The 17,880-nt window shown below is 41.4% G+C and overlaps 1 protein-coding gene across 11 annotated transcripts in view; it reads left to right on the forward strand.

The window, feature by feature from the left end:
- Window positions 1-17,880, forward strand: part of St6gal1 (ST6 beta-galactoside alpha-2,6-sialyltransferase 1) — a 137,804-nt gene that overhangs the window by 107,955 nt on the left and 11,969 nt on the right. For all 11 annotated transcript variants that reach the window (XM_008853073.3, XM_029556411.1, XM_029556429.1 and 8 more), the window contains one exon: window positions 2,251-2,348. In XM_008853073.3, the coding sequence (XP_008851295.1) occupies window positions 2,251-2,348 (98 nt within the window). The remainder of the gene's footprint in view (window positions 1-2,250; window positions 2,349-17,880) is intronic.

Raw genomic sequence — 17,880 nt, forward strand, 5'->3', positions numbered from 1 at the left:
TTCTCAGTTACATTTGATAGCTTACTTATGTGTGTAAGCTATTTGGATTTGTTGGGAATTTCATTTTAAATAGCATTTAAAAATATTTTATTTATCATTTTTATTTTATGTGTATGAATGTATTGCCTGCATGTATGTGAGTGCACCCGTGTCGTGCACTGAGTGCTCTTGCAGAGGACCTGGGTTTGATTCCCAGCACCCACATAGCAGCATTTTTTTTTTTTTTTTTTTTGGTCTTTTTTTGAGACAGGGTCTCCCTGTAGCCCCAGCTGTCCTGGAATTCACTATGTGGACCAGGCTGGCCTTGAACTCTGCCTGCCTCTGCCTCCCGAGTGCTGGGATTAAAGGCGTGCGCCACCACGCCGGGCAACACTATCACTGATAGGAATGGCACTGTGCATCTACTGTGCACTTAGCATGCCTGCTTTATTTTGTTAAATATATTTATTAATTCCATGAGAATTTCATACATGAATACAATGTGTTTTGACCATATTCACTCCCTCACTCTTTCCCTCGCTTCTCCCAATGTTATGTCCTCTCTTATTTTTATTTTTTAAATAATCCACCGAGTCCAGTTTGTGCTACTCATATACTTATGGGTGTGGGACCATCCACTGGAGTTTTGTTGACCTACTAGGGTCTGCAGGTTACACCTTAAGGAAAACAGACTCCCCCTCCCCTAGAAGCCATCAGCTGTCAATAGCTCTTCATCTAGGGAGTCTTGCTCGCTCTTTCCCTTCAGTCCTGTAAGGTCCACAGGATCGGGTATCAATCCCTTCAACCTTCTTGCTGGCTGAGCTTTCTCCTACAGGATGGAGCTCAGGACCGCCCTTCCTCAGCTTGGGGTCTCTGCTCTCCCTGCCACGGTGTGCCTGGGGTAGCTACAGCTCCCTGCATCAGGCAACCGTGTTAGTCTGGTTTCCTCAAACTCAGCTTTGTGAATTGTCCCTCTAGGAAACTGTTTCTCCTTTAGGGTTCTTCCTCTCCTTCCTGCTGGGATCTGTGACTGGGGGAGTTGACTAGGTGCTGCCTCTGGCAGGTTTGTGTTTCTGTCTATCTTCTGCTCACTTTTGAAACCAGTGACTGATTCTGAGAAATCCTGCTGCAGTTCTGAGTTGTGTGAAGTTGGGCCTCCTGTCCTATTTGCAGTTCAGTGCACCTGCCCAGGAAGCTGATAAGATTTGGACTGTGCTCGTCTTTTTATTTTTTTTTATCACTTTTAATCCATTTCAGAGGCAGTTTGCCCAGGAAGTAAGGCTAAGGCTCTGTTGTTTCTGTGAATAAAGTGTCTGGATTCCTGAGATTCAGTATATGTATTGGAACTAAAACAAAGAGGAGGCTTTTGTTGCTCAATTCTGTGACATCCTTCTTCCAGGTCTTCTATGGAGCCAAATGGCTTTGTTCTTCCAGTCTTTTCTGTGTAGATGATGAACAGCCTTCAACAAACCCCCATGGTAGGAAATAGGATAACAGATGGTCTAAGTCTGCCGCAAATTTTGCTAGTGAACTCAAACTTGCTTGAGAAAGTGAGTTGAGATGGTTCCTAAAAGCCATCATCACTGCTCTCCTCCATCAGATTGGTCACTGGTAGGTACAAAGACTTCTCCAAGGGTTCCAAATTATGCTTGAAGGAGGTATGGCCCAGAAAGTAATTTGTTTTTTGAGATGGCCTGTTTAATCTTGAGGAATTTAATACAGTATATTGTTTCTGACAAAGTGCTTATTTTAAAAACAAAACAAAAACATGGACTCTTGGAGTTTAAGGAGCACCTTGACCCTCTGTCCCATTTCTGCCACAACAGGTTTGTGGCCATCTCTGGGTCCCAGGTTCCTTCTGGGGCTGTCATGGATGATGTGGTAAATCCCTTCCATTTGCCAAGAACTGCACAGTTTTCAGAGTGCAATGATGCACTGCACATATGATGTAGACCCAACATATGGTTTAACAGGAATAAAAATACAATATACCCAATGATGCTTAGAGAGTACTTAGGTTGTTCCTTTGATAGCTGAGAAGGGATTCCGCTATGAAGTGGCACGCTGGCCCTGCTTGGTTTTGCGTTGTGCCTCAGCACACTGGTTCACTGAATGGGCTTCAGGAGCAAAGGGGTACCGTAGCTGTTGGCAGTGCTAGCAGACAGGTGCGATTTCCTGAGGACCATACCCACATTGTAATAACCTCTGTGTCTCTTTTCCTCCATATTGCCAGCACTGACCTCCTATTTTCTATTTCCTTATGGTTTACAGATGATCATGATGCAGTCATGAGGTTTAATGGGGCACCTACAGCCAACTTCCAGAAAGATGTTGGTATGAAAACTACCATTCGCCTGATGAATTCTCAGGTAAGATTTCTTTTCTGTGCCTCCTGTGCGTGTGGGGGATAGAGGTCAAGCTCAGGTATTGTCATTCAGGAGCTGGCTACATATGGGGTGTTTTGTTTTGCTTTGTTTTGTTTTATTGGAACAGGATCTCTTACTGGGACCCAAGACCTCCAGATTAAGCTCCTCTGATTAGCCTGCAAGCCTAAGGAATATACCCATCTCCTCCTCCCCAGTGCTGGGATTATAATGGCACATTATTGCCCCTTGAGCTTTACTTTGAGGGAAGAGCAAGATTTGGAGTAATAACAGTAAGGAGACTTGTCTGATGGAGGAATTGGCAGACAGAGATGCACAGGAAGTGAGAGAGGTTCTCACACAGCTCTGGCTTGGGGTGGAGTGTGGCAGGATTCCTGTTGCCCTGTAGAGGGAGGTGATGCTGGGCTTCCTGGCTGCTCAGACTGGCAAGTCTGGAAGTTCAGACATAGAGTTAGGACCTGCTTCATCCCTTTCTGTTCATAGGCCTCCAGCAGAGGAATCCTGGTGTTACAGAACACCGTAGGAAACACTAACTGAGCTTGTACATCTGTGTGAGATGGACTGACATATCAGTTCATTCATTCATTCATTCATTCATTCAGCAAGCTTCTATAGGATTAAATACATACTATCTGCACTAACTGTAGCAATTAGTGCCTGCCTTCTATAGTTAGCTTGCTTGAGCTTGAAACCCAATTCTGTATCTTAGTAGCAAAGATCTCAGTGTAGGAAATGAGGAATTTGTCCTTCAAGTCTTTGATCACTAATTGCTGCTTCTTACAAAGGTCCAGGCCCTGAGTAGAGGACTATCTTTATTACACTTCCTCCCCATTGTTATTAGCACCTTCCCCTCTGGCTAAAGTGACTGCCAGGAGATTTTAAAGCCTATGGCTCCTCCTTTACCCCTTTAAGAACCAGATATTGGAAAAAAGTTCATTTAAAACAACACATGGGAGATGTTAGTCAGCTTTCCATTACTGTTGCAAATACATGAGAAAAACAGCTTGTAAAGAGAAATGTTCATTTTGGCTCTTAGCTACTTTGGGACCTATGATGAGACAGCACCTGTGGGAAGAGCAAGTTGCTTACTTTATGGCCAGGACTAAGGAAGGAGGAAGAAGGGGCCACTGTCCAACCACAACCTCCCAATAGGGCCATTCAGAGCTACAAGCCTTTAACATGGGCCTTTGAGAGACATTGCAGGTTCATATTATAGCATGGGGAACCTAGAAGATCACTGTGTATGCCCAGAGGAAGGGCCAGGCTCAGAAAAGACCCAAAGAGACCTCATGGTTCCACCCTAGGCACACTCACACTATAATCAAGGAACAAAACAAGAAAACAGCAAACCTTGAGGAAGAGGGAGAATTCGACCTCTGGGTTATTGGTTTAAACTTAGTGCTGTTTTACTTGCTTTTGTTGTAACTCTACAATTTTGTTGGCTACATAATTTAAGAAATGACTGAATTAAAATTATTAGTTTATATTTGGGGGTACACAATATACAGTGACTTGATTTTCTGTCATCTTTGGATGGGAGGAGTGAAGACAGTTGCTAAAGGAGCAGGACTTTCGTATGTTGTCGAAGTTAAGTTGCTAAAATTTCAGACTACAGTGCTATAATTTTGGAATATTAAATGCACCATAATGACCAGTTTTCCTTCTCTTATTTTTTCTTCTTCCTTCATCTTGTTTTGGTCAGAAGACTATTTTTAATTAATTGATTAATTAGTGTTTGTTGTATGTATACAAGTATTTTGCCTGCATGTTTGTAAGAACACCTGTGCATGCGTGGATCAGATCCCCTGGAACTGGAGTTATAAACAATTGTTGGTTGCCATATGGGTGCTTGGAACAGAACGCAGGTCCTCTGAAAGAGCAGCCAGTGCTCTTAACTGCTGAACCATCTCTCTAGCCCCTTCAGAAGACATTTTGATTGACATCTACCTTTTAAAATACACTAAGGCTTAAAAAAAAAAAATACTAAGGGTTAGTAAGTGACCTAACTATAATTTGTCCTGGAAAATGTCCCATTCGCCCTTGAGGAGAATGTTCTTTCTGTTGGGGAGCTTCTCTATATGTTGATTAGATGTAGTTGGTTTGTTGTGTTGTTCAAGTTTTCTATTTCTTTATCTTCGTTTGTTCTATCCTCTATTGAGAATGTGGTATTGAAATCATCAACTGGTTTTTTAGAACTCTGGAAATCACACAACACACAATGGATAAAAGAGAAATCAGGGGGTTAGAGAGATGGTTCAGCAGTTAAGAGTACTGGGTGCTCTTGCAGAGGTCCTTGGTTTGTCAGCATCAACACAGCGGCTAACAACCATCCATAATTCCAGTTCCAGGAGATCTGATGCCCTTTTCTGACCTCTGCAGGCATTAGGCAACATGGATGAAGCTACCTAAATGCAGGCAATACACTTACATAAGATAAAAATAATAAATAAAATATTTTAAAAACATGTAAAAAACAAAAAAGAGAGAAATCAGAAAGGAAATCACAAGATACTTAAATATGATGAAACCAAAAATACAACATAGAAAACTTTAAGTCGTTATAAAAGGGGAAATTTTTAGTTCTAAATTCTTACATTGAAAAACAAGAAAGGCCTCAAATTAGCAATATAACTTTACAACTTAAGAAGAAATACAAACTCAACCCAAAACTAGTAAAAGGAAGGAAATGATGATTAGAGATAAAACAGAAGGGGAAAAAAACCTACCCCAAAGCAATAAAGAGAACCAAGGAATTCCAGAAGGTTGGTTCTTTGCAAAGATTAAGAAAATTGACAGATCTTTAGCTAGATAAACTAAGGAAGAGAGGGAATTCTTACATTATTAATTAAAAAATTATAGTGCAGACAGTCTACAGTTCTACAGAAATTTTAAAAAATATAAAATAATACGAACAGTTACACACCAGTGAATAAAACAACCTAAATGAAATGAACAAATTTCTAGAAACACATACTTACCAAGATTAAATGATAAGGAAACAAAATCTGGACCACCTCTATCTGGTAAAGAAAGTGAATAATAGTTGAAAATTTTCTGGCTTCACTGGTGAACTATACCAAACATCGAGGAAGTAACAGAAATCTTTCTCAACTTTTCTGAAACTGAAGAGGAGAAAACACGAAACTCATTCTTTAAGGCTGACCTTGTTAGTCAGACCAGCAAAGACCCAAGAAGAAAGGAGACTACATGCAGGTCAGTGTCTCTCATTAACTGTCCAAAAGGCCTCAGCAAACTGAATTAGATGGCATTTTCAATGGATTACCTACCATAACCAAGTGGGATTTATTCCTGGAATGAAAGAATGGCTCAACAAAAAAATGTTGATTGACATATAATATACTGAATTAATAGAATGAAGAAAAACTTGATATTTCAGCTAATACACAAAAAGCATCTGACACAATTCAGTCCCTTTCCTGATTAAAAACACTAGAAATAGAAGCAAACTGCTTTAACATAGTAAATGTCATATATGAAAAAACCAATACAAGCATCATGCCTGATGAAAGAATGCATGTTTTCTGTTAAAATTAGGAACAAGGTAAGAATGCTGCTTGTACTGTTTCTATTTAAATGTTAGTGGAAGGCCTGACCTGAGCAAATTAGGCCAGAAAAAAAGACATCTAACCTGGGAAGAAAGAAGTTAAGTTAGATGTTTACAAATGATGAACGTAAATGTATAAAACTCTACAACCCCCCTCCCTGAAAAATTTCTCTTAACTAATAACTGGTTTAGTAAAATAACAGAATCCTAAGTCTACATACAGAAAGCAGTTGAATTTTTATGCAGCAGCATCACCATGAACAATCCAGTGCCCCTCCTTAACTGTACATAATACATCCATTTTAAAGGGAAAAACTGAAATGTAAGGCTGTTTAAGATTTGTTTTTAAAGTATATAGAGTCTTTTTTACATAGGTAATACACTACTGAACATGCCTTCATGTATCGCTGTCCTGGTGGTGTTTTCTGTAGCCACTAACCTTGCCTGGAACAGTGTAGCAGTTATAAATTGGCATGGAAATTTAAAGCAAATGGTTCTTGCTGGTATACAGCATAAGTTAGTTACATATGGGGATGGTACTTTTTCTTCAGCAGTCTCTTATGCAGCTTATATGAAATAATTGTTCTGTTAACTGAATAATACTCCATAATTACAAAACAAAACAACTGCAACTGTTTTATTGACATTTTGGATGCTTCTAAGTAAATACAATTTAAAAGAAAAACACTGGAAAAGATAGACCTGGACATGGTGATACAACTCTCTAAAAACGAGGACGCTACGGTCAAGAGGAGTACAAGTTTGAGACCAGCCTGGGCTACACAGGGAAAACCTTGCTTCAAAAAAGCAAAACAAAACAAAAAATGGGGGGGAAAATGCCACTGGGGGGAAACAGTCACATAAGACGAGCACAGTGTGATTCCATTTGATGAGGTGGGTGGATCAGTCGTTCATAGATGCAGAAGTAGAACGTTGCCAGTACCTAGGGAGAGGAAGGGAAATGGACTTACTGATTAATGGGTACCGCGTCAGTGTTAGATAGTTTAGACAGCGGCACAAAGAATGTGATCATACTTAATGCTGTTGATCTTTGTACTTTTAAATGGCTAATTTTATGCAGATTTTAATCAAGTAAAAAAGTTTTTTTTTAATCATTGTGGGAGAAACCATCTGATAGAGGGAGAAGTGGGATATACTATAAAGGAGATGACAGGTGATTACTCAGACAGTGATGGTGGCCAAGCCAAAGCTCAGGGGAGGACCAACACTGACAGAGGGAATCCGGAGGGGAGATGAGGGGACCTTCCAGTGTAGCTGGAAGTTATTTGTGATACAGAATTGGAGGCAAGGCCCTGTTGGAGGAGCGGAGGAGAAGGTTTTAGTTGAAGAGACTGACCAAAGGTTTGACCCTGATACTCTGGAAGTGTGGGGAGCTGTTACACCCAAGCAGTGGAGGATGGTTCCCAGGCCAAGTGGGCCATTCTGAGCAAGATTAGGAGCATGACTTTACAGAGCATTTATAGCAGCTGTCTTGTGGACCAGGTGGGTGTTTGTTCACCCTCCTCCACCTTTACCCCTTGTGTACATCTGCGTTGTGACAAAGCCACAGAAAACAAATTGGTGCCTTTCTCCTTGAGAAGGTGGCCTCATAGAGAATGTTGCCATACCTCAAAGTTCAGCTAACCTATTCACACTCCTGTGCCAGATGTTACGAGATTTCAGCAGTAAAATTATCTAGTTAAATGTGGGTCTTTAAATAAACCCAGTGTTGACTACCAGCTTGAGACAGTTTCTGTGAGACTCAACTGTGCACCTGCTGTGCTCAGCAGACCTGAAAGAAGAGATGCCTGGACAAGAAGACATGGTGGCTTCCTTAGAAGCACCTGGACTCCAGGGGAGAGGAAGCCTAGTGCCTGTGCTTAGCAACAGGTGTGCTGATGCTGACAGTTTCACCAGGACATGCCCAGATCATTAGTGGGGCTGATCCTGAAACGGTCATGAGCCCCACTTATTAAATACTGCCCAAGGGCTTTTTTGATTTTTATGACAGTGCTGTGAAGCCTGATCATAGTGTTACCCAAAGACTTTAAGGGAGTTGCTGTGAGCATCACAGAAGATAAGCAATAGAAGTGGGACTGGATTTGGGTCTGTTTGCTAACAGCACCTGTAATCCTCAGAGCACTTTGTCAGTGTTGGGAACTGAACAGAGCTGTGTGTGATAGGTAAGTGCTCCACCACTGATCTGTGTCCACTGGCCCCTAATACTTTCTTTAAACTCCACCTTTGTCGAGATGCAGATAAATAGGTGTAGGCAAGGGCGGTGTGTATGGCAGGTGATTTCCATCAGTGACAAATACAAACTTAGCTAACTTCAACTGAGTGATTTTTTTAAAATTTCTTTTTAATTTTTAATTAGCTTACAAAGCAGTAGATTTCCTTGTGAAATTTTTGTACATGCTTCATTTTGGTTATTCCCCAGAATGCTTCTCCTCATATCCTACCCCTCCTCTATGTTCCTCCTCTCCCTCCATGTCCTACACCTCCATCCCTGCTTAAGCCCCTCTGCCCTTGGTACTGCCCCTTGCACTTTGATGTCACGTGTATGTGTTACCCTTCCCACTTTCCCCCTTCTCATGGGCCCTTGCCTCGTTTCCCCGTCTCTACGTGCACTCATTCCCACATAAATACAGATATATAAAAATTAGACACTAGGACGCACATGTGAGAGAGAAGATAAATTCATCTTTCTGAGCCTGGGTCACCTTACTTAACTCAGTATTTCCTAGTTCCATCCATTTTTCTGTAAATTTTCTGGTTTGAGGTGTTCTTTTTTAGGTGAATACAGCTCTGTCCATATGCACACTGTCATGATCCACTTATTAACTGATGGGCATCTAGGCTGATTCCTTTTCCTTTCTCTTGCTAATAGCAATGAGCATGGATGAGCAGGCATCGTTATAGGAGAACATAGAGTCCTGGGGACATACGCCCAGAAGCGGTATAGCTGGGTCACAGAGTAATTCTGTGTTTAGTGTTTTGAAGCGCACCTACACTGTTTCCACAGTGGCTGCACCAGTTTACCCTCTCACAAAGAGTAAAGGTTCTTCTTCCCCCGTGCCATCGCTGGCATTCGGTGTCATTTGTTTTCTTTATGACAGCCATTCAGATCGGGGTAAAAAAGGAATCTCAAAATAGTTTAAATTTGCATTTCCCTGAGGACTCAGGATGTTGAACATGTTTAAAAATATTTATTGGCCATCTGTATTTTGAAAATTATTTTTAGTTTATTGGACCATTTAGGTTTTAGAGGGTTGGGAGGGTTGGTTTTGTTTTGTTTTGAGACAGGGTCTACCTGTAACCCCAGCTGGCCTGGAACTTGCTGTGTAGACCAGGTTGGCCTCAGTCTCACAGAGATCTGCCAGCCTCTGACTCCCTAGTGCTGAGGTTAAAGGTACGTACCACCATGCCCAGCCCATTTAGCTTTTTGAGTTCTTCATATGTTCCAAATACTAACCCTCTGTCAGATATCTAACTGGCAGATTTCTCCCATCGTGTGGGCTGTGTCTTCACCTGGCTGTTTCATTTACTGCATAGGAACTTTTACACTTCATCAGGTCCCGTGAGTCCTATTCAGAAAGTCTCTACCTGTGCCCATACCTTGAAGTGTTTTCTCCACACTTGGCAGTTTCAGAGTTTCAGTTCTAACATCAAAATCTTTGACCCATTTGGAGTTGACTTTTGTGTAGGAAGAGAGATAAGGACCTAGTTTGATTCTTCTACATGTGTATATTTGGCTTTTCCTGTACCATTTGTTAAAAAGAGGCTGCCTTTTCTCCAAAGAGTATTTTTAGAATCTTTGTCAAAAATTAGGAAACTGTATCTTTATGGGTTTGTGTCTAATCCTCTATTACATCGATCTTGTTGACACAAAAGCATAACTCTCACCTCAAGGGAGATAAAAGATAGTTTATTCTGAAGCCGGATATGAGTGACCATGACCTGGGAACACAGTCAGGTTGCCCCAAATCCCACGCTCCAGCGTGGACACAGTTTCATGAAGTTTTTAAGGTAACGGAACAAGGAAAAGTCATAAATTAAGTCGCTTTGCAAACACATCAGTGGGGACATTGACTAACACATCATAGCCAGGGAGGGCAGTGGATTCTAGTACAGGTCTCTAATGCTATCCGATGACGTTCTTAATCTTTTAATTGATGGGAACAGAACTCTTGTTGAGCGGAAACGTTTTATTAGTCACAAGATGTTGAGGTCAGACACAGAGGTGGGCAAGGGCTGGCTATTTGGGGGCTAAAGATAACAACATAATTGTAAATAAGCTCTGAATCAGCAACATTCCAAACTCTTCAGTCATTGAAGTGTTAATCGGTTGGTTGTCCTTACTGCAAGTCCAGGTCCAGATGCAGGATTTTTCTGGGACCTTCCATTCACAATCTGGTCTTTTTTGTACCAGGTGCTGTTCCTGTTACTGTGGCTCGGTGATGGAACTTGAAATCAGACATTCTGCCTTAGTTTTTGTGCTTCCAAATGAATTTTAAGATGACTTTTTCTATTTCTGTGAAGAATGGCATTAGAATGTTGATGGGGATTTTGTTGACTGTATATTTTAGGTGGAAGATGGCCATTTTACAGTATTAATTCCTGCAAACCACAAGGATCAGGGATCTTTCCAGTTTTCTGCTATGTTCTTCAGTTTCTCTTTTGAATGGTTTAAAGTTTGCATTACAGAGGCCTTTTACTTCCTTGGTTAGGCTTATTCTAAAATCTTGTTTTGTCTTTTTGGTAATTGTGCATGGGATTGCTTCCCTGATTTTATTTTTTGGTAATTGTGCTTGGGATTGCTTCCCTGATTTCTTCCACAGTGTGTTTGTTACTGGGATGTAGGCAGGCTATTTATTTTTGCATGCTAGTTTTGTGTCCTGCCACTTCCTGAAAGCGTTTACCAATTCTGAGTTCCCGATGGAGTTTTTGGCTTCTTACAAAGCATCTATCATTTGCACACAGGGACACTTTGACTTCTTCCTTTTCTATCGGTATCCCTTTTATTAATTTTATCTTACTGCTTTAGCTAAGACTTCTAGCACTCTATTGAATGAGTGGAGAAAGTGGACACCCTTATCTTATTCCTGATGTTACTGGAAATGCTTTGAGTTTTCCCCATTTAATATAATGTTGGTATTGGTGTGCATGGACTGCCCTTGCAGAGGATTCAGGTTTAGTTCCCAGCATCTGCATGGCAGGTAACAACTGTCCATAACTCCATTTCCAGGAGATCTGACACCCTCTTCTGGCCTCCATGGGCATTGCAAGTGTGGGTACACTTATATACATGCAGGCAAAACACTCATTCAACCTAAAATAAAATTTTAAAATAATAAAAAGTTTGATGGGAATCATTATTAAAGCCACATGGACCTAGAATTTTCCTTGTAAATCTTCCTACAATTTCTTTAACAGTTAATTGGTCAATTATGTTATCTCTTCTTGACTGAGCTTTGGTAGTTTGTGTCTTTTAAGGAATATGCATATTTCTTCTGTTATTTAACTTATTGGTATAACTTGTTCCTAATACTCCCTCACTGCCATTTTAATGTCTATAAAATCTGTAAGAATGTCACTTCCTTTGAGGTAATTAAAATGGTACTGGAAACCACAGGGCTGAAAAAGAGTCAGGAAATAGACTAACCATTTAGTCGTTCTGGAAGTTCTTAGTGATCACTTGCTCTGTGATAGCCTTTGAGAGGTTCAAACAGCAGCAAGCAACAGACAAACAGACATAGTCTCTTCCTGGGACTTATCTGATCATTTCACTGTGCAAACAAGAAAATGGAGGCCAGAGAAGAGAAGGTAGCCTAAGCAAATTGCATTGGGGTAGTAGCAGAGCCTGCACAGGATATAGCCCTTCCTGGCAGTTGGTCCAGAGCACTTCCCCTGGCTTTCTAGAGACACCTTCTGTGATGAATAATCTTGGCAGTCAACTTGACACACCAAGGAAGAGGGAATTTCAGTTGAGAAATTTCCTCCATCAGATTTACCTGAGGCCGTGTTTGTGAGGCATTTTCTACTGTGAATGGTGCCATCCCTAGCCAGATGGGACTGGGTTGCCTACGAAAGGTAGTTGAGCAAGCCAGAGGGAAGCCAGTAAGCGGTGTTGCTTTGTTAGTTTCTGTTTCAGGTTCCTGCCTTGAGAACCACCTACCTTGTCTTCCAACAGTGGTGGGCTGTAAATGGTAAACCAAATAAACACTTTCCTCCTCAAGTTGCTTTAGGCCAGACTTTTATCAAAACAGTAGAGAAGCAAACTAGGACGCCCTCTATATTAGTTAGTTTTCTGTTGCTGTGATAGAAACACTGACCAAAGCAACTTATAGAAGGAAGAAGAGGCAAGAGTCAGTCCATCATGGTGGCTGGAGCAGCAGAAGCTAAGCTCTCACATCTTCAAGCAGGCAGAGGAAGCAGAGAGCGACTGGAGATCCGGCAAGCCTTAAGAACTCTCTAGGCCCACCCCCAGTGACATGCTTCCTCCAGGATAGCCACACCTTCTAAGACCTCCCAAAACAGCGCCACTAACTGGAGACAAAATGTCCAAATACTTGGAGCCTATGGGGACATTCTCATTCAAACCACCACACCCTCTAAGTCCTTTTTTCCTCATTCCTATTATCCTGTTTATCCATCTTACTTATATCCTAGCTCTTCCACCACACTGTAAGTATATGAAAGCACATAGTTCTGTCTCTTTTGTTCATTGACATATCCAAGTGCTTAGAGTAATATTAATTACATAGCAGATATGCAGTAAATATCAGGTGAAGTGTTATTTTTGTCATCACTGTGACAAAAAGCACAGGAGCAAGGGTTTATTTTGGTTCACAGTTCAGAGGAATGTAGCCCATCATGGCAGAGAAAGCATGGCAGCAGGAGTCTCTCAGTCAGTGGCACTGACCAAGAAGCAGAGAAAAGAGAATCCAGTGATCAGTTCCCTTTCTCCGTTTTCCATTTTTAATTCTGTCTGGAACCTTAACCCATGACATGGTATTGTTTACATTCAGAGTGCCTACCTTCATCAGTTAAACCTCTCTGGAAGTACAGACAGACATAGCCAAAGATGTGCCTCATTAATGCCCTGGGTGTTTCTCTCAGTCCATTGAAGCTGACAGTCAAAATTCACCATCACAGAAGTATGATCTGAGTCAGTCTTGTGCTCATCCAAGGATTATCTCTAAACTTCTTCTGTTATGGATGGATGGATGGATGGATGGATGGATGATGGATGGATGATGGATGGATGGATGGATGATGGATGGATGGATTGATGGATGGATGGATGGATGGATGATGAATGGATGGATGATGGATGGGTGGATGATGGATAGATGGATGATGGATGATGGATGGATGGATGGATGATGGATGGATGGATGATGGATGGGTGGATGATGGATGGATGGATGGATGGATGATGAATGGATGGATGATGGATGGATGGATGGATGGATGGACAGATTGTGGATGGGTGGGCGGGTGATGGATGGATGGATGGATGGATGGATGGGTGGATTGATTGGTCATTTTGACACAGGGTCTCCCTGTAGCCCCAGCTGGCCTGGAACTTGCTATGTAAACCAGGCTGGCCTTGAACTCATAGAGATTCACCTGTCTGTGCCTCCCAAGTGCTGGCATTAAAGGCATGCACAACCAGACCCAACTTTCTGTTATATTTTTAATACTTTATCTGGAAATACTTCAAAATGTTCAAAGAAGTTGTGTAGCTATATGAAATATACAAAGAGTATATGTCTGTATCCAGACTCCATAGTTACTAGCATTTTATGCCATTTGCTGTATAGTCTGCTCTTTTATAATATTTTATTTATTTACTTATTTATTTGATTTTTTTTGAGACAACATCTTACTATGTTAGGGCTATTTCAAAAATTGTTGAAAATTCTGGCCTAATCACAAGCCAAATTTTATTGAATGATTTTTATGAAACTCAAGTGAGCAACTCAGAGATCAATTTTTAAAAATTTTTTTATTGAATTTTTGTGTATTTCATACACAACATCTTAATCCTCTTTATACCCCTTTCCCCATCGGCACCCTTCCATACCTGCCCCCGTAGATTTTATGCATTCTGTCATTTATGTTAAAGCCTATTGAGTCAAGTTAGTGTCCCCTGACGTCCCTCAGTGCAAGTTCGTCCACTGGGGTCTATCTAAAGTTTCTCCCTTTAAGAAGATCAGCTCTTCCTCACCCAGTAGTAATCAGCTGCCAATAGTTCTCTGGCTAAGATTAGAGCCTGCTGCCCATTTCCACAGTCCTATGCTAGGTTTTTGTCTGCTTAAATTTGCATGGGACCTGTGCATGCTGTCACCATTGCTGTAAGTTCATATGGGTATGGTCCCAGGAGCCAGTAGGACTATTTCCATATGGTCATGCACCTCCTCCCCTGGCTCTTACATCTTTCTTACTCTTCTGAAGTGGTCCCTGAGACCTGGGCTCATTGCCCTCTGTTGCATGAGGACGCTTCATTGACGAGAGTTGAGAGATACATTAGTATTCCCTTTACCCCTTGTTCCACTAGGTTCCATGAGTCTTAGGTGTAGATGTTCCATTGTACATATGTCACTTACTGTTGGGCATTTCACAGACACATAATCTCTGTGTGTGACCAGTTGTGGAACTCTGTAATGCCTTCATCTGTTGCAAAAGAAGCTTCTTTCATGAGTGGTGACTGCATACTTGTCTGCAAATATAAGCATCCATATTTAGCACCTAATAAGAAATCACATCTGTCTAGGGATGTGACTTCCTTGTGGTTTTCTCTAAGATCTATGACCTCTCCAGCCATGTGTATTTGGCTGTGTTTACAGTATCACACATGAGTTCTCTCCCATTGAGTGGGCCTTAGGTCCAGTTAGGTAGCTGTTCATTACCCCCAAGATAAAAGTGCCATTACTGTCCCAATATAGTTTGCTGTGCCAGTCATCGTAGTGGTTATTAGGCCTTAAAGCTGGGGTTGGTCTGTCAGTTGATGTTCTCCCTTAGCAGCTTACATAGTACTCTCTAAAACCACGAGAGCTAGTCTTCAGGGAGGAGGCTTCCAGGTCAGTTCCAGCTCCATTGCTCCAAATCCTCTGTCCAAAGTATATCTTGTCACCTTCAGGTTCTGGGAAGCAATCAAGGGCTGTGGCCTCATGCCAACAACTCAAAGGGAGGTTTCTCCTGTCTGGCATTGTTTCTTGTTATATAGCTTTCAACTATGCACAGGACTCATGTACCGGTATTGTATGTGTAATTTTTCAGTAGGTTTTTAAACTAATACGATTCCCTCTGGTTTTTGACACTAGCGAGGCACTATTTACCTCTCCTCTCTCCGTGCTCAGCCCTCCCTCTTCCACCCCAGTAAAGTGCTCCCATTTTCCCCATTTCTCCCTTGATAATCCCTATCTATCGCTCCCCCTTTACCCCCACAGTTCCCTGTATAACCTTCCCTCCCCCTCCCATTTAAACACTCCCATTTTACCCATTTCCCCCTTATAATTCCTGTCTCCTACTATTCTCTCAGGTTCCTTCATTCCCTTAACCTCCCTGGTCCAAAGAGCAATTTTAGATCAAACACTCTCAAGAGAATATAGTCCAACTCTATAGTAGTTTGATACATGCTGAGGAATGATGGTAGGGAAACATTAAAACTTTATGCTTGTGTTACTAAATTATTACGCTTCTATAAGAACAGAAGCTTTGTATGTACAGTAAAAATCTTCCAATTCATAGCATGTAATCTCACATCTGAGCCAGGATGTTTTAGGCTGTGCTTATCGGCATTGTCTGGCATGATAACATACCATACTTAACACAAAATTCACATGTGTGTGTTTAGAACCAGGACTTCAGTGAAGCCCCACAATGCAACACGGGTGAGCACTGCCAGAAACACCTCAGATTCATTGCATATTTGATTTTGAATTCATTTTTGGTTGTTTCATGTTCAAAACTTTACTGTTACCAAATGTGGTTTGCAATTTCCACATTCAGTTACACGATTTCACATGGATTATTTCCCACAGTTTAATCCCAGCACTCAGGAGGCAGAGGCAGACAGATCTCTGAGAGTTCAAGGCCAGCCTGGTCTACATAGTAAGTTCCAGGTCAGCTGGGACTACAGAGAGACCCTGTTTCCAAAAGAGGCCCCCCAACCCAGGAGAGCATTACAGTCTAAGCAAATCACCTCGCCTTTTGCCCTCCCTCCTTTCTTTTTTGTTGGTAAGGACTCACAGACTGATGTTTTCCCAATGGTTTATACTTCATTATTGTTCTGAATTACTTTCTGTACAAATTGTTCCCGAATTGGCCAGTGGCACTCCTTCAAGTTGGTCCTTGTTTCCTTGCAACATGTGCACCCTTACCAGGTTCTCTTATTTAACATGTCTGTGTTTCTGGTATAGTATGATGAGATGTTTCAGGACAGTTTGTTGGACTTTAAGCACTTCACCACTATTGATTTTACAGTGATGTGCATACGGCATGTCTGGATCAGAGCAGAGCAATGAATTCAGGAGATAGCTAAGGATTTGATGCTCATATGAAGAGTTTTAGGAGGTATCATGGTTTGAATGAGAAATGTCCGCCATAGGCTCAAGTATTTTTGAACACTTGGTCTCCAATTGGAGGGGCTATTTGGGCAAGGTCATGGAACCTTTATAAGGACGGCCTTGCTGGAAGGAGCATGTCACTGGGGGGGGGGGCGGGCTTTGAGAGTTCGTAGCCTCACCGCACCTCCAGTTTGCTCTCTCTGCTTTGAGTTTGTAGTAGAAGATGTGATTGTTGAGCTTTCGGCTCTTGTCCCCATTGCCTGTAGCTTGCTTCCACGCCTCCCCACTACTGTAGACTCTCCCTCTGGAACCATAAGCCAAAATAAACTCTTCCATAAGTCACATTTGGCATGGTGTTTCATCACAGCAACCGAAAAGCAACTAATACAGAAGGCTAGGGCTTTTGTAGGAGCACTGAAAATTCAGAAATTTATTACTGCCTGTTGTCTTGATCTTGCCCTGGGATCAGCCATTTTCTCTAGAGATACCTCTAAACTCAAAAGTTATTTTCAGTGAAAAGTGTACCAGAAACCAAGATCTGACATTGGTTGTGTTAACTCCTGCCAGGCTATCAGCAATCTTGGGCCCTTTTAGCAGGTGGAGCTAGGAAATAATATGTATACAGGTACACATATACAATAATGTATATATGCACATCTATTCATATTTATACACATATATGTGTATGCATATATCTGTATATACACATATATACATGTTTACTTTTAAAAGCTTAAAGCACTTCAATTAGTAGTTAGGGAAATTCGGATTAAAACTACTTTAAGAATTCATTTTACCCCAGTCAGACTGGCTAAGATGAAGAGAACAAATGATAGCAAATGTTGGAGAGGATGTGGGGAAAGGGGAACACTCATCCACTGACTGCTGGGGCTGCAAACTTGTTCAACCCCTATGGAAAGCAGCATGGAGAACTCTTAGAAAACTACGAATGAACCTACCATTTGACCTAGTTATACCACTCCTTGGCATATACCCAAAGAACTCATCCTATTGCAGAGACACTTATAGATCCATGTTCGTTGCTGTTCTTTTCACAATAGCTAAGAGATTGAAGCAACCTAAGTGTCCCTCAATTGATGAGTGGATAATGAAAATGTGGTTCATTTATACGATGGAGTTTTACTCAGCAGTAAAGAAAGATGAAATCATGAAATTTGCAGGTAAATGGATGGAACTAGAAACTGTTATACTAAGTGAGTTAACACAATCACAGAAAAAAAATCGACATATGTTCTCCCTCATATGTGGATCCTAAGATCAGACTCTGATAAATAATTATGCAAACAGACATAACTGCAGGAACCAGGACAAGAGTAAGGAAACAGTGAGGTAAAGGAAAAGAAATAACCTGAAG

The sequence above is a fragment of the Nannospalax galili genome, unplaced genomic scaffold (assembly GCF_000622305.1).
Source record: "Nannospalax galili isolate Female #2095 unplaced genomic scaffold, S.galili_v1.0 scaffold591, whole genome shotgun sequence".
Lineage (NCBI taxonomy): Eukaryota > Metazoa > Chordata > Mammalia > Rodentia > Spalacidae > Nannospalax > Nannospalax galili.